The sequence below is a fragment of the Macaca nemestrina genome, chromosome 20 (genome assembly GCF_043159975.1).
Source record: "Macaca nemestrina isolate mMacNem1 chromosome 20, mMacNem.hap1, whole genome shotgun sequence".
NCBI lineage: Eukaryota > Metazoa > Chordata > Mammalia > Primates > Cercopithecidae > Macaca > Macaca nemestrina.
This window is the reverse complement of record NC_092144.1, coordinates 55,875,874-55,899,950: the sequence shown is the minus strand read 5'-3', so window position 1 is coordinate 55,899,950 and position 24,077 is coordinate 55,875,874. Positions and strand designations below refer to the sequence as shown.

At 51.9% G+C, this 24,077-nt stretch overlaps 1 protein-coding gene across 5 annotated transcripts in view; it reads left to right on the top strand.

Annotated features, from left to right (window-relative positions):
• LOC105478673 (EMAP like 2) overlaps positions 1 to 24,077 on the top strand; it is a 37,972-nt gene that overhangs the window by 2,627 nt on the left and 11,268 nt on the right. For 2 of the 5 annotated variants that reach the window (XM_071087157.1, XM_071087159.1), the window contains exons 2-14: positions 614 to 832; positions 918 to 1,041; positions 1,214 to 1,318; positions 4,072 to 4,100; positions 4,315 to 4,444; positions 8,188 to 8,337; positions 10,020 to 10,089; positions 10,188 to 10,298; positions 13,167 to 13,262; positions 14,840 to 14,974; positions 16,714 to 16,813; positions 22,080 to 22,234; positions 22,385 to 22,510. In XM_071087157.1, the coding sequence (XP_070943258.1) occupies positions 614 to 832; positions 918 to 1,041; positions 1,214 to 1,318; positions 4,072 to 4,100; positions 4,315 to 4,444; positions 8,188 to 8,337; positions 10,020 to 10,089; positions 10,188 to 10,298; positions 13,167 to 13,262; positions 14,840 to 14,974; positions 16,714 to 16,813; positions 22,080 to 22,234; positions 22,385 to 22,510 (1,550 nt within the window). Of the gene's footprint in view, positions 1 to 613; positions 833 to 917; positions 1,042 to 1,210; positions 1,319 to 3,556; positions 3,592 to 4,071; positions 4,101 to 4,314; positions 4,445 to 8,187; positions 8,338 to 10,019; positions 10,090 to 10,187; positions 10,299 to 13,166; positions 13,263 to 14,839; positions 14,975 to 16,713; positions 16,814 to 22,079; positions 22,235 to 22,384; positions 22,511 to 24,077 lie in introns of those variants that run through there. The other 3 variants (XM_071087156.1, XM_071087158.1, XM_071087160.1) reach the window with 2 other exon arrangements.

Below are 24,077 nucleotides of genomic sequence, written 5' to 3'. Positions count from 1 at the left end.
TGTCGCCAGGCTGGAGTGCGAGTGCAGTGGCGTGATCTTGACTCATGGCAACCTCTGACTCCCTGGGTTCAAGTGATTTCCCTGTCTCAGCCTCCAGAGTAGCTGGGCCTACAGGCACACGCCACCATGCCCGGCTAATTTTTTTTTTCTTTTTCTTTTTGTATTTTAGTAGAGACGGGGTTTCACCGTGTTGGCCAGGATAGTCTCGATCTCCTGACCTCGTGATCCGCCCGCCTCGGTCTCCCAAAGTGCTAGGGTTACATACGTGAGCCACCGTGCCTGGCCACGTCTTAGTCATAGAATCTTAAAGCCAGAGCGAGAGGCTCCTGGGTTCACAGAATCTTAGAAGATAAGAGGGAAGGGACTTCCCCAAGGTCACAGGGCCAGCGCGCTGCAGCAGAGAGGAGTGTGGGGATGGGTTGGAGAGCGGTGGGGATTTCCTTCCCCCTTCAGAGTCCTCTTCCTTGGCCCATCTCCAAGTGTCCCAGCCCCAGGTAGCGGGACAGGAAAGGGGCGTGGCTGGCCCCTCGCTTAGACCCAGGAAGGCGGGAGGGACCCGTTGGGTACTGGAGCTCCTGGGTGGCCCTGCAGCCGGCACTCCCCCGTCTTCCAGATGACAATTTGTCGGGCACGAGCGGTATGGAAGTGGACGACCGCGTGTCGGCGCTGGAGCAGCGGCTGCAGTTACAGGAAGACGAGCTGGCGGTCCTAAAGGCGGCGCTGGCGGATGCTCTGCGTCGCCTGCGGGCGTGTGAAGAACAGGGAGCTGCGCTCCGCGCGCGGGGCACCCCCAAGGGCCGGGCGCCTCCGCGCTTAGGCACCACTGCCTCGGGTATCCGGGTTAGACTGGAGGGGTGGGATGGGGAGGACCGGGGCCTGGTCCTCATACTCACCCTTTTCTGCCCCCATCCCTCCAGTGTGTCAGCTCTTGAAAGGCCTTCCCACCAGGACGCCCCTTAATGGCTCAGGACCCCCGCGGCGCGTGGGTGGCTATGCCACGTCCCCATCCTCTCCCAAGAAGGAGGCGACCTCCGGGCGCAGGTAAGGCACAAGGCCGGGACCCCCAGCCTCTTCCAAAACCTCGTGGGAGACAAAGGTGGTTTGTTTGCCTGAGCTCCAGCAGCAGAAGGTGCAGGGAGGATCTCGCCCGCTCACGGCACTTGCCTGCTGGCCTCGAAGGCTCTGCCCCGAACTGTGTGCTCTCTTTTAGCAGTGTCCGCCGCTACTTGTCACCAGAGCGCCTGGCCTCGGTGCGCCGCGAGGACCCCCGCAGCCGGACCACATCCTCCAGCAGCAACTGTAGCGCCAAAAAGGAAGGGTAAGGACTGGGGCGGTGTCAAGCAGCAGAAAGAGATAGGGAGGAAGTGGTCGAGAAATGTAGCCATGCCCCAGGCCACGAGGTCGTAACCTAGAGTGGGGTCAGCCGGTTCAAATGCGGGGACAGTGCCAGAGCCTTGGAAGGACCAATCTTGAGGTGGCACGGTAACAGAGGAAGGTCTGGGAGGGCGGAGTCAATATTTGAGGGGCGTGGCCAGAGTTTTTAGGAGCTGGACAGTCAGGTCTACAGGGCGAGGAAGTCAGGGAGGAGCTTGGCTTATGGACGTGGTTATTAAAGTAAAGGAGAAGGCCCCGTTGAGTTTCAGGGATGAAGTCAAGGGAGCAGCCACTGAGTTTCTGCAAGGAAAGAGGGAGTCTGAGAAATTTAAGGGTGCGGCCAGAGTGTTCGCCTGGGCGAAATTAAAACCTGGGGTACGGGGTAACAGAGGCTGAGACCAGGTGGAGGCATGCCAGATTCCAGAAGCCTTGACATCAAAATCAGGGGACACTGCCTGGTGGAAAAGGGCGTGGTTTAAAGGTTAGGCGGGGCCATAGGGGCGTGGCCAAATGCCAAGAGGTGGAGCCAACTTGGAGGCCTCGAAGGTACTCAACTAAGGAATAAGTGAAAATAGACGTAAACAGAATGCCTGGCGGGCTGGAGAAGGAGCTTTGCGGGGAGGTAGCAGTCAATTCTCAAGCGACTGAGTCAACTCAGGGACAGGGCTAGAAGGGAGGAGGTGGTTGAGATCAGAATGACAAGCGTGGTCAACTCCAGAGGCGGGGCCATACTGAAGATCTGGACCGAGTAAAAACCTGAGGTTATAATTTTAGCAGTTTGGGAGGCGGAGGAGGGATCATCGTTTGAGCTCACGAGTTCGAGACCAGGCTGGGCAACATAGCGAGCCCTCGTCTTTACTAAAAATGAAAATAAATTAGGCCTGGCGTGGTGGCTCAAGCATGTAATGCCAGCACTTTGGGAGGCCTAGGTGGGTGTTTCACAAGATCTCCATCCTGGCCAACATGGTGAAACCTCTTCTCTATTAAAAATACAAAAATTAGCTGGGCGTGGTGGTGCGTGCCTGTAGTCCCAGTTACTGGAGAGGCTGAGGCAGGAGAATCACTTCAACCCGGGAGGCGGAGGTTGCAGTGAGCTCCAGCCTGGCAACAGAGCGAGACTCAGTTAAAACAAATAAAAAACCAAAAAAAAAAAAAAAAAAAAAAAGAGAGAGAGAGAGAAAGAAAATAGCCCTACGTGCTGGCCTGGGCTTGTAGACCCAGCTACTTGGGAGGCTGCGGCGGGAGGATCACTTGAGCCTAGGAAATTCAAGGTTTCAGTGAGCCATGATCACGCCATTGTACTCCAGCCTGGTTGACAGAGCAACACCTTGTATCAAAAACAAAACAAAACAAAAATCACCCTAAAGCTGGAGTTATGGTGTAGTGGGCGTGGTCAGAGCTAACAGGCCACGGCAAGGGCAAGACCAAGGTGAAAAGTTGCACATTTCAACTCTGCTCAAACCTAGCAAACACAAATACAGCGTTATGTATACTCCAGGCACTTCCCAATAATTAACCAATTTCATCCTCTCAACTATCCCCTGGAGGTGTGGGTTATCTTTATTTATTTATTTATTTAGAGACAGAGTCTTGCTCTTGTTGCCCAGGCTGGAGCACAATGGCACAATCTTAGCTCACTGTAACCTCCGCCTCCCTAGTTCGAATGATTTTCCTGCTTCAGCCTCCCAAGTAGCTGGGATTACAGGCGCCAGCCACCACGCCCTGCTAAGTTTTGTATTTTTAGTAGAGATGGGGTTTCACCACATTGGCCAGGCTGGTCTTGAACTCCTGACCTCAGGTGATCCGCCCGCCTCGGCCTCCTAAAGTGCTGGGATTACAGGCGTGAGCCACCGCGCCCGGCCGGGTACTCTTATTATCCCCATTTTTAAAATGAGGAAACCGAGGCAGAGGTTGGACGACCTATGTACACTGCTAGGAATTAGCAGAACGGGGGTTTTAACTGAAGCAGGAGCGCTCCCGAGTCCATCTTCTCAACCACTCTCCCCCACCCACCCTGAAAGAACCTGGGATCGGGAGTCCACAATCCGGGATGTGTGACCCGGTGGGACCCTCCGGCTCCAGGGGCGGCCGTGGAGGGCGGGGCAGGGGCGCGGCGGTACCGGCGCCTCCCAGGGCCGGAAGCGGCAGAGCCGGTCCCGGCTCCACCCCCGGCCCTGAAGCTCCGCCAGCCGCCGCCATGAGTAGCTTTGGAGCTGGGTGAGACCCTTTTGCAGACGACCCCCCATCTCCTCTCCGCGCTCCCGGGGCTTAGCTCCCAGGTCTCCCCCATCCCCTGGGGCCCAGGCCGGCGTGGGGACACGCCCCTTCCCTTAAACTCTCCAGGTTTCTCCCGCTGCTTGACGTTTGGGGTGCTGGGGGACTGCGGGTGGGGGGCGTTGGGAGCACCGTGCTGATTAGGAGGGAAGGGTCCTTGGTGACTCCCTTCTTTCAGGATCGCGTCCCTGCCGCTTCATGCTGTGTGATATTTGGCGATCACTGCCTCTCTGGGCCTGTGTCTTAGGCTCTGCAAGATCAACCGAGCAAAGCACACGGCCTGCAGAGAGGCAGCGCTCTGCCCCTTACTCGGCCCCGTTTTCATCGGAGACCTCCGGGGAGCGGTGGGGAGGAGGAATGGTTTCTCCCCTTTTCTGACCTGACTGCTAAGACCTTTTGTTTTTCTTTGTCCTTTCCTGACAGCAAAACCAAAGAAGTTATCTTCAGTGTGGGTGAGTGGGGAGATGGGGAAGGGCTTGGTGGAAGCTTGCTTGCTGGGGTGACAGGCTGGAGCCAGAGGTCAGGAATCCTGGCTACTGGGTCTTTGCCTTTCTGGCCTCAGTTTCCTTGCCTTTAAAAAAAAAAAAAAAAAAAAAAAGCTGGAAGAGGAGAGGGAATAGGGATGGGACTGGTGTCAGTGCCTGACCTCTGGGGGTGTCCTGGCAGAGGATGGCTCCGTGAAAATGTTCCTGAGGGGCCGCCCTGTGCCCATGCTGATCCCAGATGAGCTGGCACCCACCTACAGCCTGGACACACGCTCGGAGCTGCCTTCTTGCCGGCTCAAGCTGGACTGGGTGTATCCTTTTCTGGAATCCCCTCAGTGCTCCCATCTCTTCAAGAGGAAATAGAAAGGCGGTCAAGGCAGCTCAGGCCTGTAATCCCAGCACTTTGGGAGGCTGAGATGGGAGGATCGTTTGAGGCCAGGAGTTTGGGACCCGTCTGGGCAACACACAAAAAAAGGTACAGCACGTTCAAGGGCTGTGTGACCAGAGTGGGAATGGTGCATTTGAGCAACAATGAGTTGGGAATGGCTGGGAGCCCGCGTTTTGGAGTCTGACAGAGATGGGATCAAACCCCAGTCCAGCCCGTAGCTGGCTGCGTGACCCTGGAAAAGTCGCCTTGACTCTGTGTGTTAATTGCCTTCTCTGAAAAATGAATTTCATGGCCGAGGCGGGAGGATCACCTGAGGTCAAGAGTTTGAGACCAGCCTGACCAATATGATGAAATTCCGTCTCTATTAAAAATACAAAAATTGGGCTGGGCGCGGTGGCTCAAGCCTGTAATCCCAGCACTTTGGGAGGCCGAGACGGGTGGATCACGAGGTCAGGAGATCGAGACCATCCTGGCTAACACGGTGAAACCCCGTCTCTACTAAAAAATACAAAAAACTAGCCGGGCGAGGTGGCGGGCGCCTATAGTCCCAGCTACTCCGGACGCTGAGGCAGGAGAATGGTATGAACCCAGGAGGCGGAGCTTGCAGTGAGCTGAGATCCGGCCACTGCACTTCAGCCTGGGCGACAGAGCGAGACTCCGTCTCAAAAAAAAAAAAAAAAAAAAATTAGCCGAGCGTGGTTGCATGTGCCTGTAAACCCAGCTACTCGGGAGACTGAGACAAGAGAATCGCTTGAACCCAGGAGGCAGAGGTTACAGTGAGCCGAGATTGCCCCATTGCTCTCCGGCCTGGGCCACAAGAGCAAAACTCCATCTCAAAAAAAAAAAAAAAAAAAAATAGACAGACATGCTGGCATGCTCCTGTGATTCCCAGCTACTCTGGAGGCTGAGGTGGGAGGATCACTTGAGCCTGGGAGGTCGAGGTTGCAGTGAGCCATGATTGTACCATTGCACTCCAGCCTGGACAACAGAGTGAGACCCTGTCTCAAAAACAAAACAAAACAAAACAAAACAAAAAATTCAAAATAATAATAACTCAAGCACTTACTATGTGACAGACACTGTTCTAAGTTATTCCAGGTATGAATTTGTTTTTTTACAACTAGTGGCCTCCGAGAGCTCTCTGAGGCCTACAGTTTGGAAATTATTATACCCCCCTTTCCAGATACGGAAAGGAAACTGAGATTATAGATAGGGACAAGAATCCTGATTCTGGGACTCAAACTTTTTCCTAAAAGCCTACTGAGCTTGGAGTCTACACCCCAGGAATCCGGTCCGTGTCTGCTTCTCTCTGAGCCTTGGTTTACTCTTTGGAGGAGACAGGGTGGTTGGTGAAATGGCCTGGCCTTCTGGGAGCCCAGAGCCTTCTCGAGGCAGCTGGAAACATCCCCTGGAGTCTGTCCCGAATGTCCTGCCAGTGGGGCTTGATAAGCATCTGATGAGAGGTGGCTGAGACTGCAAAAGCGTGGACCTCAGATTGCTCCCCTCTGCAGTGACTGCAGGGCAGAGCAGTTTCCACTGGGTCAGGGTATATGTGTACTGACAATCATTCGGATATTTTCTTGTTTTTGAGACAGCCAGGCTGGAGTGCAGTGGCACGATCTTGGCTCACTACAATCTCCACCTCCTGGGTTCAAGCCATTCTCCTGCCTCAGCCACCCGAGCAGCTGGGTGGCATGCGCCACCATGCCTGGCTAATTTTTTTTGTGTTTTTTTTTTTTTTAGTCAAGACAGGGTTTCGCCATGTTGGCCAGGCTGGTCTCGGACTCCTGACCTCAAGTGATCCACCTGCCTCGGCCTCCCAAAGTGCTGAGATTACAGGCGTGAGCCACCGTGTTTGGCCCATTCAGATATTTTCTGAACATCTGCGACATAGGGCTGGGGACCCAGTGCTGACCATGACAGCATCCATCTGCCCTCCTGGGGCATACAGTCTAGCATGGGAACAGACTCGTTGAGAGTGACAACCCAGAGTGTGCAAGGCTGGGATGGGGAATCCACAGGGATGGGGCTGACCCAGCCTGGGGTCATGGAGGGCTTCCTGGAGGAGGAGATACAGAAATGAAAAGAACAGCCCAATTTCAGCCACCATGGAACTCACAGTCTTATTGGGGAATATGAGCAGTTTAACAAATAAACCAGATAACTATCAGCCTGGGCAGCAAAGCGAGATCCCATCTCTACAACAATTTTTTTAAAAATTAGCCAGGCAGGCTGGGTGTAGTGGCTCATGCCTATAATCCCAGCACTTTAGGAGGCCAAGACAAGTGGATTGCTTGAGCCCAGGAGTTTGAGACCAGCCTGGGCAACATGGCGAGACTGCATCTTTACAAAAAATATATAAAAAATTAGCTGGGCATGGTGGTGCATGCCTGTAGTCTCAGCTATTTGGGAAGCGGAGGCAGGAGGATCACTTAAGCCCAGCAGATTGAGGTTGCCTCTTCTGTCGTTTATAAGGACACTTGTGATCGGATTTAGGGGTCACTCTGATAATCCAGGATGATCTCATCTTGAGATCTATAATTATATCTGCAAAGACCCATTTTCCTTGTAAGGTCACATTTGCAAGTTGAGGGGATTAAGAAACAGACACAGGCTGGGCTCAGTGGCTCACACCTAGAATCCCAGCACTTTGGGAGGCCGAGGCGGGCGGATCACCTGAGGTCAGGAGTTCGAGACCAGCCTGACCAATATGGAGAAATACTGTCTCTACTAAAAATACAAAATTAGGCAGTCATGGTGGCGCATACCTGTAATCCCAGCTACTTGGGAGGCTGAGGCAGGAGAATCTCTTGAACCCAGAAGGCGGAGGTTGCCGTGAGCCAAGACCATGCCATTGCACTCCAGGCTGGGCAACAAAAATGAAACTCCATATCAAAAAAACAAAAAACAAAGGAAACAGACATGTTTTTTTTGGAGTGGGAGGCCCACTACAGGGGTGAGAGTGGAAACGGAAAAACCTCATTCCAATGAGCTTGTTGAGTCTGGTCCTCAGCCAGTGTGTGTGATGCAAAATACATTCCTTGGCTGGGCGCCAGTGGCTCATGCCTCTAATTCCAGCACTTTGGGAAACCAAGGTGGGTGGATCACCTGAGGTCAGGAGTTGGAGACCACCCTGACCAATATGGTGAAACTCCATCTCTATTAAAAATACAAAAATTAGCCTGGCATGGTGGCATGTGCCTGTAGTCCCAGCTACTTGGGAGGCTGAGACAGGAAAATTGCTTGAACCCGGGAGGCGGAGGTTGCAGTGAGCTGGGATCATGCCACTGCACTCCAGCCTGGGCGACAGACTCCATCTTAAAAAATCAAAACAGGCCGGGTGTGGTGGCGCACACCTGTAATCCCAGCACTTTGGGAGGCCGAGGCGGGCACATCATGAGGTCAGGAGATCAAGACCATCCTGGCCAACATGGGGAAACCCCGTCTCTACTAAAAATATAAAAATTAGCTGCGCTTGGTGGCGTGTGTCTGTAATCCCAGATACTCAGGAGGCTGAGGCAGGAGAATCGCTTGAACCAGGGAGTCGGAGGTTGCAATGAGCTGAGATTGTGCCACTTTTCAAAAAAAAAGAAAAAATAAATAAAAAGAAAACAAACAACAAGAACAAAAAGACACATTCCTTAACCGACCCCTGGGTGGCTCCAGCTATGGCTACCGTGGCCGAGACTGCCGGGCCAATCTTTATTTGCTGCCCACTGGGGAGATAGTGTACTTTGTGGCCTCCGTGGCTGTGCTATACAGCGTGGAGGAGCAGAGGCAGCGACACTACCTGGGACACAACGATGACATCAAATGGTGAGATGTGGGAGGGAGGGGACGGGAGGGAGCTGTGGCCGGAGGTGGAGCTCCAGCCCCTGCCTCTCTAGGCCTCTTTTCACATTGCCGCCCTGTGGGGTTTGGGGCGAGGCCAAGACTTTGCTCCCTCTCCAAAGCCACCAGCTGCCCTCAGGCTGAATTCAGTGGGAAAATGTGGATTGAATATCAATATTTCAATATTTCAGATGTTTTAGTTGGGTGTGGTGGTGAGCCCCTGTGGTCCCAGCTACTCGGGAGGCTGAAGTGAGAGGATCATTTGAACTCAGGAGGTCGAGGCTGCAGTGAGCTGTGACTGAGCCACTGCACTCCAGCCTGGGTGAAAGAGCAAGCCTTATCTCAGAAAAAATTCAGACAGTGAATTCGCTCAAGTCCTGGATCTTTCCCTTTTTTTGAAAATCTGGGGCTGGGCCCAGTGGCTCACACCTGTAATCCTAGCACTTTGGGAGGCTGAGGCGGGTGGATCACGAGGTCAGGAGATCGGAACCATCTTGGCTAACATGGTGAAACCCCGTCTCTACTAAAATCACACAAAAAAATTAGCCAGGCATGGTGGCGGGCACCTGTAGTCCCAGCTACTCGGGAGACTGAGGCAGGACAATGGCGTGACCCCAGGAGGCAGAGCTTGCAGTGAGCCGAGATCACACCACTGCACTCTAGCCTGGGCGACAGAGCGAGACTCCGTCTCAAAAAAAAAAAAAAGGAAAAGAAAATCTGGGGCCGGGCGTGGTGGCTCAAGCCTCTAATCCCAGCACTTTGGGAGGCCGAGATGGGCGGATCATGAGGTCAGGAGATCGAGACCATCCTGGCTAACATGGTGAAACCCCGTCTCTACTAAAAATACAAAAAACTAGCCGGACGTGGTGATGGGCGCCTGTAGTCCCAGCTATTCGGGAGGCTGAGGCAGGAGAATGGCATAAACCCAGGAGGCGGAGCTTGCAGTGAGCAGAGATCTGGCCACTGCACTCCAGCCTGGGTGACAGAGCGAGACTCTGTCTCAAAAAAAAAAGAAAAGAAAAGAAAAGAAAATCTGGGCAGCGAGGTGGCTCACACCTGTAAAACCAGCACTTTGGGAGGCCAAGGCGGAAGGATCGCTGAAGCCCAGGGGTTGGAGGCTGCAGTCAGCTATGATCCTGCCACTGCACTCTAGCCTGGGAGACAGAGCGAGACTCCATCTTTTTTTTCTTTTTTTGAGAAAAAAGCCGCCACCACGCCCCGCTAATTTTTGTACTTTTAGTAGAGACAGGGTTTCCCCATGTTGGCCAGGCAGATCTTGAAGTCCTGACCTCAGGTGATCCGCCCGCCTTGGCCTCCCAAAGGGCTGGGAGACTCCGTCTCTTGAAAACAAAAACAAAAACAAAAAAACTGAATAGGCATTCCAGACAATTCCTCGTGGTTGGAGCTGGGTGGTGTAATCCCCCTTAAATCAGTGTGCTCTCCTGGCCGCTATTTGAAGTACAGACCTGCGTCCTGCTGGCGTTTGAGTTAGAGACCCCAGGCCTAAGTCTTGCTGCTGAGCCAGCGTACCCGGAGGGCATCCGCTTACTGCTATTAATGGACTAAATACACGTTTATTGACTAAACTGAACCAGCCAATTTGTGGAATGAATGTCCTGGGCCTCCTCTTTCCCACTGAGCCCTGGTCTGTCTGTCCCTTTCTGCAGCTTGGCCATCCACCCGGATATGGTCACCATCGCCACGGGACAGGTGGCGGGCACCACTAAGGAAGGGAAGGTAATGGAAGGGAGGGGAAAGCCGAAAAGAGTGCAGGACGCAGTTGTGGGGGACAAGCAGCTGGTCCCCTCAAGATAACAAGCCTCTCTTCCCTGCAGCCGCTGCCACCCCACGTGCGCATCTGGGACTCAGTTTCCCTCTCCACCTTACACGTGCTGGGCTTGGGGGTGTTTGACAGAGCCGTGTGCTGTGTAGGCTTCTCCAAATCTGTAAGTCCTTCGCCCACCCTAACCCCGCCCCCTCGCCCCCAAAAGGAGGGCAAGTGCCCGCACCTTTTCACCCGTCCCTTGGGTTAAGAGCTAGGAATTCTGCTGGAGGCGTGGCCCGCCTCTGTGACGTCACAATGAGGGCGTGGCCTCATTCCAAGGGGCGGGTGAGTTACCGTGCCTGGCCAGCTCTCGCAGGCATTTTTAAACCCAGTACCTAGGGCCCAGCTGCTCCTTGCCCATTTGCAGGCGGGTTTTGGCATGTCCGGGCAGAGATAAGTACAGAGAGCGAGAGTAAGCCTTTAGGAATTTGGAGAGCAATGACAGCAGCACAACATCCAAGTGTGTGATTGTGGGCTTTTTTGTAAAAAAATCATATTTTGGCTGGGCATGGTGGCTTATGCCTGTAATCCCAGCATTTTGGGAGGCTGAGGTGGGAGGATCATTTGAAGTCAGGAGTTTGAGACCAGCCTAGCCAACATAGTGAAACCCGTCTCTACCAAAAAAATACAAAAATTAGCCTGATGTGGTGGCGGGCGCCTGTAGTCCCAGCTACTTGGGAGGCTGAGGCAGGAGAATTGCTTGAACCCGGGAGGGGGAGGTTGCAGTGAGCCAAGATCACGCCACTGAACTCCAGCCTGGGCAACAGAGCGAGACTCCGTCTCAAAAAAAAAAAAAAAAAGGGCCGATATGGTGGCTCACGCCTGTAATCCTAGCACTTTGGGAGGCCGAGGCCGGTGGATCACAAGGTCAGGAGTTTGAGACCAGCCTGGCTAACATGGTGAAATCCCGTCTCTACTAAAAATACAAAAATTAGCTGGCCATGGTGGAAGGTGCTTATAATCCCAGCAACTCGGGAGGCTGAGGCAAGAGAGTCACTTGAACCTGGGAGGCAGAGGTTTCAGGGAGCCGAGATCGCGCCATTACACTCCAGGCTGGGCGACAGTGCAACACTCCATCTTTAAAAAAAAAAAAAAAAGAAAAGAAAACTCTAATTAGCTGAGTGTACTAGTGTGGGCCTGTACTCCCAGCTACTTGGGAGGCTGAGGTGGGAGGATTGAAAGAGCCTAGGAGATCGAGGCTGCAGTGAACTGTGATCACACCACTACACTCCAACCTGGGCAATATGGCAGGACCCTGACTTAAAAAAGTAAAAAATGAATAAAAATTGGTCAGATGCAGTTCATGCCTGTAATCCCAGCACTTTGGGAGGCCAAGATGGGTGGATCATTTGAGGTCAGGAGTTCGAGACCAGCCTGGTCAACATGGTGAAGCTCTATCTCTACTAAAAATACACAAAAATTAGCTATGTGTGATGGGCACCTGTAATCCCAGCTACTCAGGGAGCAGAGGCAGGAGAATCACTTGAACCTGGGAGGCAGAGGTTGCAGTGAGCTCAGATCCCACCACTGCACTCCAGCCTGGGGGACAGAGTGAGACTCTATCTAAAAATATATATGTATATATATAAATCATATTTTACATTTGTATCATATTTGATTAAAATATTGGTCTTCAATGGATTAGGGAGTAAAAAATACCCAGTCTCCTGCACAGATAGTTTAAGAAGCACTGGATTGGAGCCTCATGGGTTTTCTGAGGCCTAAAGAAATGTTTAAGAGCTTGGGGTGGGGGTAAGCTATATTGTTACCAAAGGTGTGGGAAAAATAAAACCTTGCCAAATCAGAATTAACCTGTATTTAATGAAAGGCATAAAAACCCAACATTGGCCGGGCGAGGTGGCTCATGACTGTAATCCCAGCACTTTGGGAGGTGGAAGTGGGTGTATCACCAGAGGTTAAGAGTTCAAGACCAGCCTGACCAACATGGTGAAACCCTGTCTCCACTAAAAATACAAAAATTAGCGGGGCATGTGGTGGCATATGCCAGCTACTTGAGAGGCTGAGACAGGAGAATCGCTTGAACCAGGGAGGCGGAGCTTGCAGTGAACCAAGATGGTGCAACTGCACTCCAGCCTGGGCAATAGAGTGAGACTCAGTCTCAAAAAAATAAATTAATTAATTAAATTAAATTAAAATAAAAAACCCAAAATAATACCAACTTGGTTAATTGCTGAATTTCACCTACATCAGTCATTCTATATATATGTAAATGCAAATGAAATGATGTCAGCAAGAATTCCTGGCTAGGGGTGCTGGCTGCAGAGAAACAATAGCTGAAGGCAAATGAGATGAGTTTCTTAGGGATGAGTCATTTCAAGGCATAGTATGAAAACCATTTCAGATGTCTTCACAGCTTCTAATGGAGGGTGTATTTTAATGTGTTTCCTGCGAAATGGCAGGGCCTTTGAAGGTCTTTTGTTTTTTTTGAGATCGAGTCTCTCACTGTCGCCCAGGCTGGAGTGCAATGGCATAATCTTGGCTCACTGCATCCTCTGCTTCGCAGCTCAAGCGATTCTCCTGCCTCAGCCTCCCAAGTAGCTGGGATTACAGGCACCTGCCACCACGCCTGGATAATTTTTTGTATTTTTAGTAGAGACGGGGTTTTACTATGTTGGCTAGGCTGGTCTTGATTTCCTGACCTCGTGATCCGCCCACCTTGGCCTCCCAAAGTGCTGGGATTACAGGCGTGAGCCACCACGCTCAGCCTTTTTTTTTTTTTTTTTTTAATATTTAAATTTGTTTTGTTTAAGAGACAGGGTCTCCCTATATTGCCCAGACTGGCCTCAAACTCCTGGGCTCAAGCGATCCTCCCACGTAGACCTCCCAAAGTGCTATGATTACAGGCATGAGCCACTGTGCCCAGCCTGAAGGTTTTAAAACAGGCCTGTGTGGTGAATACCTTGATGGGCATGGGGGAGGATGGGTCCTGACTCCCCTTGCCTCTGTCCCCCTCCTCTCTCCTCTTTAGAATGGGGGCAACCTGCTGTGCGCAGTGGACGAATCCAATGATCACATGCTCTCGGTGTGGGACTGGGCCAAGGAGACCAAGGTGGTGGATGTTAAGGTGAGGTGACTTTTCTCATCCTCTCCCCCTGGGTGCCACTGTGGGACTTGCCCAAGCTCAGTGGTTAGGAATCTGCAATGAGATAGACCCGTGTTTAAGCCCTGGCTTTACTCCTTGCTGGCTGTTTGAGCAAGCCGCTTGTCATCTCAGAGCTTCGGTGGCCTCATCTATAATATGGGGATAATAGGCTGGGCAAGGTGACTCGCACCTGTAATCCTAGCACTTTGGGAGGCCGACATGAGAGGATTGCTTCAGCTCAGAAGTTTGAGATCAGCCTGGGCAACATAAGGAGACCTATCTCTACTTAAAAAAAAAAAAAAAAAAAAGGCAGGTGCGGTGGCTCATGCCTGTAATCCCAGCACTTTGGGAGGCCAAGGCATGCGGATCACCTGAGGTCGGGAGTTCGAGACCAGCCTGACCAACATGGAGAAACCCTGTCTCTACTAGAAATACAAAATTAGCCGGGCGTGGTGGCGCATGCCTGTAATCCCAGCTACTTGAGAGGCTGAGGCAGGAGAATCTCTTGAACCCAGAGGTGGAGGTCGCAGTGAGCCAAGATCGCACTGTTGCACTCCAGCCTGGGCAACAAGAGCTAAACTCTGTCTCAAAAACAAAAAACAAAAAAACAAAAAAAACTCCTGGCACTTAAAAAAAAAAATAGCTGGATGTGGCATACACCTGTAATCCCAGCTACTTGGGAGGCTAAGGTGGAAGGATCGCTTGAACCTGGTAGGTTGAGGCTGCAGTGAGCCATGATTGCACCATTACACTCCAGCCTGGGCAACAGCGTGAGATCCTGTCTCAAAAAAAATAAATAAATAGATAAAATAAAATGGGGATAATGGTAGCATCTTCCTCGTAGGGTCTTGGTGAGTAGCATCTTCCTCATAGGGCCTTGGTGAGTAGCATCTTCCTCATAGGGCCTTGGTCAGGATGTGGGGATATGTGGTGTGGTGGACCAGGCCCAACAGAAGGGTGGGTTTGAGGTGGCTGCTGACTCTGCAGTCCTGTGGTGTCTCGATTTGCCTCTCTGGAAGGTGACCTATTTTATGGATGAGGCATGGTTAGGGGAAGACATACTTGCCTCAGGTTGCATACCTATCCTGGCTGGGGGCAGGAAACTTGGGTTTTGTTCTATTTATTTACTCAAAAAAAAAAAAAAAATCCAGGCGCGGTGGCTCACGCCTGTAATCACAACACTTTGGGAGGCTGAGTCAGGTGGATCACAAGGTCAAGAGGTCGAGACCAGCCTGGCCAACATGGTGAAATCCCATCTCTACTAAGAATACAAAAATTAGTTGGGTGTGGTGGCACGTGCCTATAATCCCAGCTACTCGGGAGGCTGGGGCAGGAGAATTGCTTGAACTCAGGAGGCGGAGGTTGTATTGAGCCAAGATCATGCCACTGCACTCCAGTCTGGGTGAGAGAGCAAGACTCCTTCTCGAAAAAAAAAAAAGGAAAAGTTCAGGTGTGCAGCATACAACCCGAACAGCTGTACAGGGCAGTCCTGTGAGGGGCGGGTATAGTAGCCTTGGGGACTTTGAGATCTTCATTCAGAATCTCCCCCACCCCCAAAGTGCTCCAACGAGGCTGTATTGGTGGCCACCTTCCACCCCACGGACCCCACTGTGCTTATCACCTGCGGGAAATCTCACATCTACTTCTGGACCTTGGAGGGGGGCAGCTTGAGCAAGCGGCAAGGCCTCTTTGAGGTGAGTGCCAGGGATTTGGGGGACAGGCTGGCCCTGAGAGAGGTAGTCAGGGACAGGCAGGGAGGTAGCAAGATCCCCCACAGGGTGGCCGGGGTTTGGGATTACAGGGACGCTGAGATGTTGCCTGCTGGGGCCTCAGTTTCTTTCTCCATACCATGGTGATGATCCGCCTTAACTCTGGATTTAAGAGGGTGGCCGGGCACCATGAGGTGGAAGGATCGCCTGAGTTTACGGCTGCAGTGAGCCGTGATCACTCCAGCCTGGGTGATAGAACGAGACCCTGTCTCAGAAAAAAAAAAAAAAAAGTCGTGAGGATTCAAAGGGATGAAGAGTATAGCAGCTCCTAGCAGATAGTAAATGCTCAAAAAATGGGTACTGTGGCGAGGTGGCTCTCGCCTGTAATCCCTTTTGGGAGGCTGAGGTGGGAGGATCCCTTGAGCCCAGGAGTTCGAGACCAGCCTGGGAAACATGGTGAGACCTCATATCTACAAAAAATACAAAAATTAACCGGCATGGCGGTGCGCACCTGTAATCCCAGCTACCTGGGAGGCTGAGGTGGGAGGATCGCTTGAGCCAGGGAGGTTGACACTGCAGTGAGCCATGACGGTGCCACTGTGCTCCAGCCTGGGTGACAAAGTGAGACCCTGTCTCCAAAAAAAAAACAAAAACAAACAAACAAAAAAAACTGGGGTGCTGCAGTTGTCAATATGAGGGATAATCAGAGAACTCAGAGGCTGCCTGGCTGAGAGAGCCACAAGCTGAGGCAGACAAACTGAGTGGGAAGCAGAAGGTGGGAAGACACAGGGCTTCCTCTCCTAGGGGTCATTGCCTTTGGTGAGAGATGGGGCTTCCACCCTAAAAAGGGAAGCCCAGAGAACACTGGGCAGAGGGATGAAACAGAGACACTGAGAAGGTGGAGTGAGGCAGGGAAGCGGACGTAGAGAGACTGAAGGTGAGGAGGGAGGAGGAGAGATAGGACGAATGAGGCGCTGACAGGAGTGGAGAAGTTAGGGGGACCAGGCCGGGCGCGGTGACTCACGCCTGTAATCCCAGCGCTTTGGGAGGTGGAGGCAAGTGGATCACGAAGTCAGGAGTTCAAGACCAGCCTGGTCAACGTGGTGAAACCCCATCTCTACTAAAAAAAGTACAAAAATTAGCCGGGTGTGGTGGCGTGCGCCTGTAATCCCAGCTACTTGGGAGGCTGCGGCAGGAGAATCGCTTGAACCCAGGAGGTGGAGGTTGCAGTGAGCCGAGATTGTGCCACTGCACTCCAGCCTGGCGACAGAGTGAGACTCCATCTCAAAAACAAAAACAAAAACTAAACAAAATTAGCCGGCCGTGATGGTGCAGGCCTGTAATCCCAGCTACTTGGGAGGCTGAAGCAGGAGAATCGTTTGAACCCAGGAGGTGGAGGTTGCTGTGAGCCGATATGTACCACTGCACTCCAGCCTGGATGACAGGTGAGACTATGTCTCAAGAGAAAGAGTCAGGGGGACCAGAGAGACGGCAGGAAGTGGGCCCAGGGGTAGGAAAGCGAGACAGTTGTGGTCAGAACCTCTAGGCCACCGGAGCACTGCAGGCGGGATGGAGGCAGGTGGGAGAAGTGATGCTCCACGCAGAGCCTTGCACCCAAATGCATACAGGGGATTGCCTGGCCACGGTCCTGGGTGACAGATGACCTCTGGGAGGCTACCTGCTTCAGTGACGCTCTGAAACCTTCCTTTCCTCCCCCACCTTAGAAACATGAGAAACCGAAGTATGTGCTGTGTGTGACCTTTTTGGAAGGTGGCGACGTGGTCACGGGGGACTCTGGGGGGAACCTCTATGTTTGGGGCAAAGGTCAGTGTCACCCTATTTGTTTGGTCCCCAATCCAGTCTTCCCAAACACTCCTGGCTCTGCCTCCCTTCGTGGAATGCTGCTTGTGTGGAATGAGTGTAAACGGATGTCCAATTCCAACACCCCCGTCAAGGCTCAGCTCAAATATCCCCATCTCCAGGAAATCTTTATTGACTCCCCTCCGCCTTGACCTCTGGAAATCCCCTGTTAGGGATCAAGTCCAGATTATCAATGAATGGGTTAGTTCAGTTGTGGTTAGATGATGAATGGATGGATGGGCGGATGGAAGGAAGGACGGATGGGCAGATGCTTTGTCCCAGAGTGTGGATCAATGAATGAGCGAACGAAGGAATGAATGAAGGTGTGATCCTAGGAAATGGATGGAAGAATAAGTAAATGAATGTGTCATCCTCCTTAAAGGGAGAGTGACTAGGTAAAGGAACAAATGAGTGGGTTGTTACCACTAATGGCTAGCTATGTTAGTAAATAGGTTTTGTTTTAGGCAGTGGATCTATACAGCAATGAATGAATGAGTGAATGAATGGATGGTTGTTTCAGCCAATGGATTAATGTGTTATGAAGAACAGATTGTTCCAAGAAGTTAATCAATGATTGGATGAATAAATGACTTGATTGTCTTAGCCAACGGTTGAGTGAAGAAATGCTTGTTCCAACCAATGGATGACTTTATTAATAAACTAATGGGTTGAGGCTGGGAGAGTGGCTCATGCCTGTAATGCTAGTACTTTGGGAGGCCGAGGCAGGAAGATTGCTTGAGCCCAGGAGTTCTAGACCAGCCTAGGCAACATAGTGAGACCCCATATCTACAAAAAATTAAAAAATAATAATATGCTGGGCGCAGTGGCTCATGCCTGTAATCCCAGCATTTTGGGAGGCCAAGGCAGGTGGATCATCTGAGGTCAGGAGTTCGAGACCAGCCTGGCCAACATGGTGAAACCCTGTCTCTACTGAAAATACAAGAGAATTACCCAGGTGTGGTGGCGTGTGCCTGTAATCCCAGCTAGTTGGGAGGCTGAGGCGTAAGAATTGCTTGGACCTGGGAAGTGGAGGTTGTAGTGAGCTGAGATTGCACCACTGCACTTTAGCCTGGGTTACAGAGCAAGACTCTGTTTAAAAAAAAAAAAAAAAAAATTAGCCGGACATGGTGGTGGGTGCCTGTAATCCTAGCTACACGGGGGTGGGGGAGGTTGAAGTAGGAGAATCGCTTGAACCCTGGAGGCAGAGGCTGCAGTGAGCTGAGACAGTGCCACTGCACTCCAGCCTGGGCAACAGGGCAAGACTCCATCTCAAAAAATAAAAAAAGTAAAAATAAAAAAGAGAGCCCAGCTTACCTGGAGGAAGTGAAACCACATTTGAGTCTTGAAGGATGGGAATTAAAGAGAATTATTGTTTCTTCCTCTCCTCTCTCGGTCTCCTTCCTGACCTCACAGCCTTCAGCCTCGCCACCTCCAATTAGGTTTGTTCCCAGAAGCAAATGTAAATCTGACCCAATCCCTCCCCTTCCATTGCTCCCAGGTTCCCTTATGACAAGTCCATGCTCCTCACTGAGGCCTCCAGGACTCTGCCCGATCTGGCCCTGCCGTCTCCTGCCTTGACATGCATGCCCTTGTATGTTACACTTAATCACACCAAATCTCTATTAGTTCCCTCAGTTATCCATGTTCTTGCCTACTCTCTGCTTTTTGCAACAGAAACTTGTTCCTTCCACTTGGAACATTTTCCCGTCCTCTCTTGTCCCAGCTGACTCCTACCCTACCTCCAGATCCTTGCTCAGCTATCTCCTCCTCCAGGAAGCCCTCCCTGACTCACCTGGCTGGGTGGAGCCCTCTATGGGATCTCAGTCTCCTGGGTGTGCGCCTGAGTCTTCTGGGCCTGAACACCTGGGGTTAGCGCTGACTTACAGTGAGCCTTGCAAGGGTAGGGTGTGTGGTTGCCTTGGTCACCACTGTGTCCCCATATGAACCTGGGCCCAGAGCAAATACTGGTTAAAGAATTATTGATTGAATGGGTTAATGGATAAAAGAATGGATAGGCAGATTGCCAGATGGGCAGATAGAGGGGTGAATGGGTAGATAGATGGGAAAATAGAAAATGGGTGGATGTTTGTTTTTTGTGTTTGTTTGTTTGTTTGTTTGTGTTGTGTTTGTTTGCTTGTTTTTGAGATGGAGTCTTACTCTGTTGTGCAGGCTGGAATGCAGTGGTGCGATCTCGGCTCACTGTAATCTCCGCCTCCTGGATTCAAGCAATTCTCCTGCTTTAGCCTCCCGAGTAGCTGGGACTACAGGCGCATGCCACCACACCCAACTAATGTTTGTATTTTTAGTAGAGATGGGATTTCACCATGTTGCTCAGGCTGGTCTTGAACTCCTGACCTCAAGTGATCCACCCGCCTCGGCCTCCCAAAGTTCTGGGATTACAGGCGTGAGCCACCACGCCTTGCCTAAAATGGATAGATAGAAGGATGCATCAACTGGTGAATGGTAGTTGACTGAAAGAGAGGATGGGCTGGTTGAGGTGGCTAGCGCCTATAATCCTAGCACTTTGAGGGGCTGAGGCAGGAGGACTGGTTGAGCCCAGGAGTTTGAGACCAGCCAGGGCAACATAGTGAGACCTCATCTTTACTTTTAAAAGTTTTTAGGCCAGGCACGGTGGCTCACACCTGTAATCCCAGCACTTTGGGAAGCCGAAGCAGGCAGATCACGAGGTCAGAAGTTCAAGACCAGCCCGGCCAACATAGCAAAACCCCATCTCTACTAAAAATAGAAAAATTCACCTGGCATGGTGGCGAGCACCTGTAATCCCAGCTACTCAGGAGGTTGAGGTGGGAGAATCGCTTGAACCCAGGAGGTGGAGGTTGCAGTGAGCAGAGATGGCACCATTGCACTCCAGCCTAGGGGACAGAGTGAGACTGTCTCAAACAAAAAAAAAATTTTTTTTAATAAAGGATTTTTTTTTTTTTTAAGACAGGGTCTCACTCTAGCACCCAGGCTGGAGTGCAGTTGTGCCATCACAGCTCACTGCAACCTCTGCCTCCCAGTCTCAAGTGATCCTCCTGCCTCCCAAGTACCTGGGACTACAGGTGCCCACCACCAGGCCCAGGTAATTTTTGTATTTGTTAATAGAGATGAGGTTTCGCTATGTGGTCCAGGCTGGTCTCGAACCCTTGAGCTCAAGTGATCCACCCGCCTCAGCCTGCCCTCTCTCTCTTTTTATTTTTTTCTTTTTGAGACGGAGTCTCGCTCTGTGCCCAGGCTGGAGTACAGTGGCATCATCTCGGCTCACTGCAAGCTCCGCCTCCCGGGTTCATGCCATTCTCCTGCCTCAGCCTCCCAAGTAGCTGGGACTACAGGCACCTGCCACCACACCCAGCTAATTTTTTGTATTTTTAGTAGAGACGGGGTTTCACCATGTTAGCCAGGATGGTCTCAATCTCCTGACCTCGTGATCTGCCCGCCTCTGCCTCCCAAAGTGCTGCGATTACCGGCATCAGCCACCGCGCTCAGCCAGCCTGCCCTCTCTTTTTAAAAAATTGTCTTTATTAGGTTGGGTGCCATGGTTCATGCCTGTGATCTTGGCACTTTGGGAGTCCGAAGCGGGCAGATCACTTGAGTCGAAGAGTTTGAGACCGGCCAAGAGAGTGAAACCCTGTCTCTACTAAAAATACAAAAATTAGCTGGGTGTGGTGGCACATGCCTGTAATCCCAGCTACTCCAGAGGCTGAGACATGAGAATCACTTAAACCCAGGAGGCAGAGGTTGCAGTGAGCCAAGATCGTGCCACTGCACTCCAGCCTGGTCAACAGAGCAAGACTTTGTCTCAAAAAACAAAACAAAACAAAACAAAAAACGAGAGAGGGCAAATGATTGGATGAGAGGTGGGTTGATGGATAGATGGCAGGGTGGCTGACTGGATGGATCAGTAGAGAGATGGGTGGATGAATGGGTAGGGTGATGGATGGATAGTCTGGTGGATGAATGGGTGATGAATGGATGAGTGGATAGTGTTCATCTAACAGACCAGTAGATAAGTGAGTGGATGGATGGATGGGTGGGTGTATGGGCCAAAGGGTGGATGGATGGATGGGTAGATGTTAGTTCAGATGGTTTAATGAATGGATGATAAGGTATTGTATTTGAGTGGGTATGTGGCAGGTGCTTGGGTGGTTGGGTGGGTGGAAGAGCAGATAGAAAGGTGGAAAGGTGGGGCCGGGCATGGTGGCTCATGCCTGTAATCCCAACACTTAGGGAGGCCGAGAAGGTGGATCATTTGAGGTCAGGAGTTTGAGACCAGCCTGGCCAACATGGTGAAACCCGTCTCTACTAGAAACTCAAAAAATTAGCCAGGTGTGGTGGTGGGCACCTGTAATCCCAGCTACTTGGGAGGCTGAGGCAGGAGAGTCACTTGAACCTGAGAGGCAGAGGTTGAAGTGGTCCGAGGTAGCACCACTGCACTCCAGCCTGGGCGACAGAGAGACTCTGTCTCAAAAAAAAAAGAAAAGAAAAGAAAAAGAAAGATGGGGCCGGGCGCGGTGGCTCAAGCCTGTAATCCCAGCACTTTGGGAGGCCGAGGCGGGTGGATCACAAGGTCAGAAGATCGAGACCATCCTGGCTGACATAGTGAAACCCCGTCTCTACTAAAAATATATAAAAAAAAAAATTAGCCGGGCGCGGTGGCAGGCGCCTGTAGTCCCAGCTACTTGGGAGGCTGAGGCAGGAGAATGGCATGAACCTGGGAGGCGGAGCTTGCAGTGAGCCGAGATCACGCCACTGCACTCCAGCCTGGGCGACAGAGCCAGACTCCGTCTCAAAAAAAAAAAAAAAAAGAGCCGGGCGCGGTGGCTCAAGCCTGTAATCCCAACACTTTGGGAGGCCGAGACGGGCGGATCACGAGGTCAGGAGATCGAGACCATCCTGGCTAACACGGTGAAACCCCGTCTCTACTAAAAAATATGAAAAAAAACTAGCCGGGCGAGGTGGCGGGCGCCTGTAGTCCCGGCTACTCGGGAGGCTGAGGCAGGAGAATGGCGGGAACCCGGGAGGCAGAGCTTTCAGTGAGCTGAGATCCGGCCACAGCACTCCAGCCTGGGTGACAGAGCGAGACTCCGTCTCAAAAAAAAAAAAAAAAGAAAAAGAAAGGTGGAAAGGTGGGTGAGAATGTATGGACATAGGCTTGAGAGTTCAAGATGCTTTCAGGGGTCAGCACAGAGGTCGCTTCTCCCTGTTGACCCTGCCCCTGGCCGCCCTGCAGGTGGGAACCGTATCACACAGGCGGTGCTGGGCGCCCATGACGGTGGCGTGTTTGGGCTCTGCGCCCTGCGGGACGGGACGCTGGTGTCCGGAGGGGGCCGTGATCGGCGGGTGGTCCTCTGGGGTTCTGACTACAGCAAGCTGCAGGAAGTGGAGGTGAGGAGGGGCAGTGGGCTCAGATGGGGGTGGAGAGACCCCCCCATCTCACCAGGGCTGCCAACACCAGACCCTCCTCCCCACAGCATGTCACCCCACGCCCACCCCTGTGTGCATCCTACTCATCTTCCCTCTTATCTGCCCACCCAGGTCCCCGAGGACTTTGGCCCTGTGCGCACTGTGGCAGAGGGCCACGGAGACACACTGTACGTGGGGACCACCCGCAATTCCATCCTGCAGGGCTCCATGCACACGGGCTTCTCGCTGCTGGTCCAGGTGCGCCTCCCTCCACTTCACCCCTCCCCTCTTCCCAACTCTTCCCCTTGTCTTCCCTGCATTATCCACTCCCCCTCCCCACTCCTAGTTCTCCTCACCTCCCTGCTGTGTCCCTTCTCTGACCTGGCCCTGACCCAGGACCCCTTCCCAGGATCCAGCAACCAAGAGTTTAACTCTGAGCACAGCAGAGGGGCCCCAGGCCCCTGCTCCAACTGTGCTGCCTCCTGCCACTCTGATTGGGGGTGGCATCCTTCAGGTTGGTGAGTGTCCCTACAGGTTGTCCCATGGCTGCAGACACCCTGGCCACACACCTCTCGGTCTCCAGCTCCACAGACTGGGGAAGGCTCTGCTGGAGTCTGCTCGCATTTCTTCTCGAAGCTCAAATGCCTGCTCCTCCCTTCCTGGCCTCCTCCCTCCCTCCCTTGTCCCTGACCCAGTTAAATAACTCACCTACCGGGAAGCACTCTATTTATACTTTTTTTTTTTTTTTAAATTTTTGAGACAGAGTCTTACTCTGTCACCCAGGCTGGAGCGCAGTGGTACAATCTTGGCACATTGCAACCTCTGCCTCCCAGGTTCAAGCGCTTCTCCTGCCTTAGCCTCCCGAGTAGCTGGAATGACAGGCATGTACCACCACACCCAGCTAATTTTTGTATTAAAAACAGGTTTTCGCCATGTTGGTCAGGCTGGTCTCAGACTCCTGACCTCAGGTGATCCACCCACCTCAGCCTCCCAAACAGCTGGGATGACAGGCATGAACCACTGCGCCCAGCCCATACTATTATATTGGCTATAATAATTATTAATTGTAATATTAATATTACTTTGGAACACCGAGGCTGGCAGATCACTTGACATCAGAAGTCGAGACCAGCCTGGGCAACATGGTGAAACACCATCTGTACTAAAAATACAAAACATTAGCTGGGCATGGTGGCGTGTGCCTGTAATCCCAGTTACTCAAGAGGCTGAGGCAGAAGAATTGCTTGAACCTGGGAGGTGGAGGTTGCAATGAGCTGAGATCCTACCACTGCACTCCAGTCTGGGTAACAGAGTGAGATCCCGTCTCAAAAAAAAACTTTGTTGTAAATAATAATAGTTAGACATTTCCATTTTGTGACCACATTCTCTGAATTATCCTTATGTTTAGCATTTTATTTATTTATTATATCACACAGCCTGGAATGTAGTGGTGCCATTTTGGCTCACTGCAACCTCCATCTCCTGTGCTCAAGGGATCCTCCTGCCTCAGCTTCCCAAGTAGCTGGGACTACAGGTGTGCACCATCACACCTGGCAAATTTTTGTATTTTATGTAGAGATGGGGTTTTGCCACGTTGCCCAGGCTGGTCTCGAACTCCTGAGCTCAAACAATCTTCCTGCCTCAGCCTCCCAGAGTGCTGGGATTACCGGCCTGAGCCACCGCACCCGGCCAGCATTTTCCATCCACGATTTGAGTGAGCACAAGAATGCTATGAGGCACACACACCAACTGGCTCCATTTTACAGACGATCAAGCTGAGGTTCCAAGGAGACGTCACCTGCCTAGGTGACTGCCCTCGGTCAGT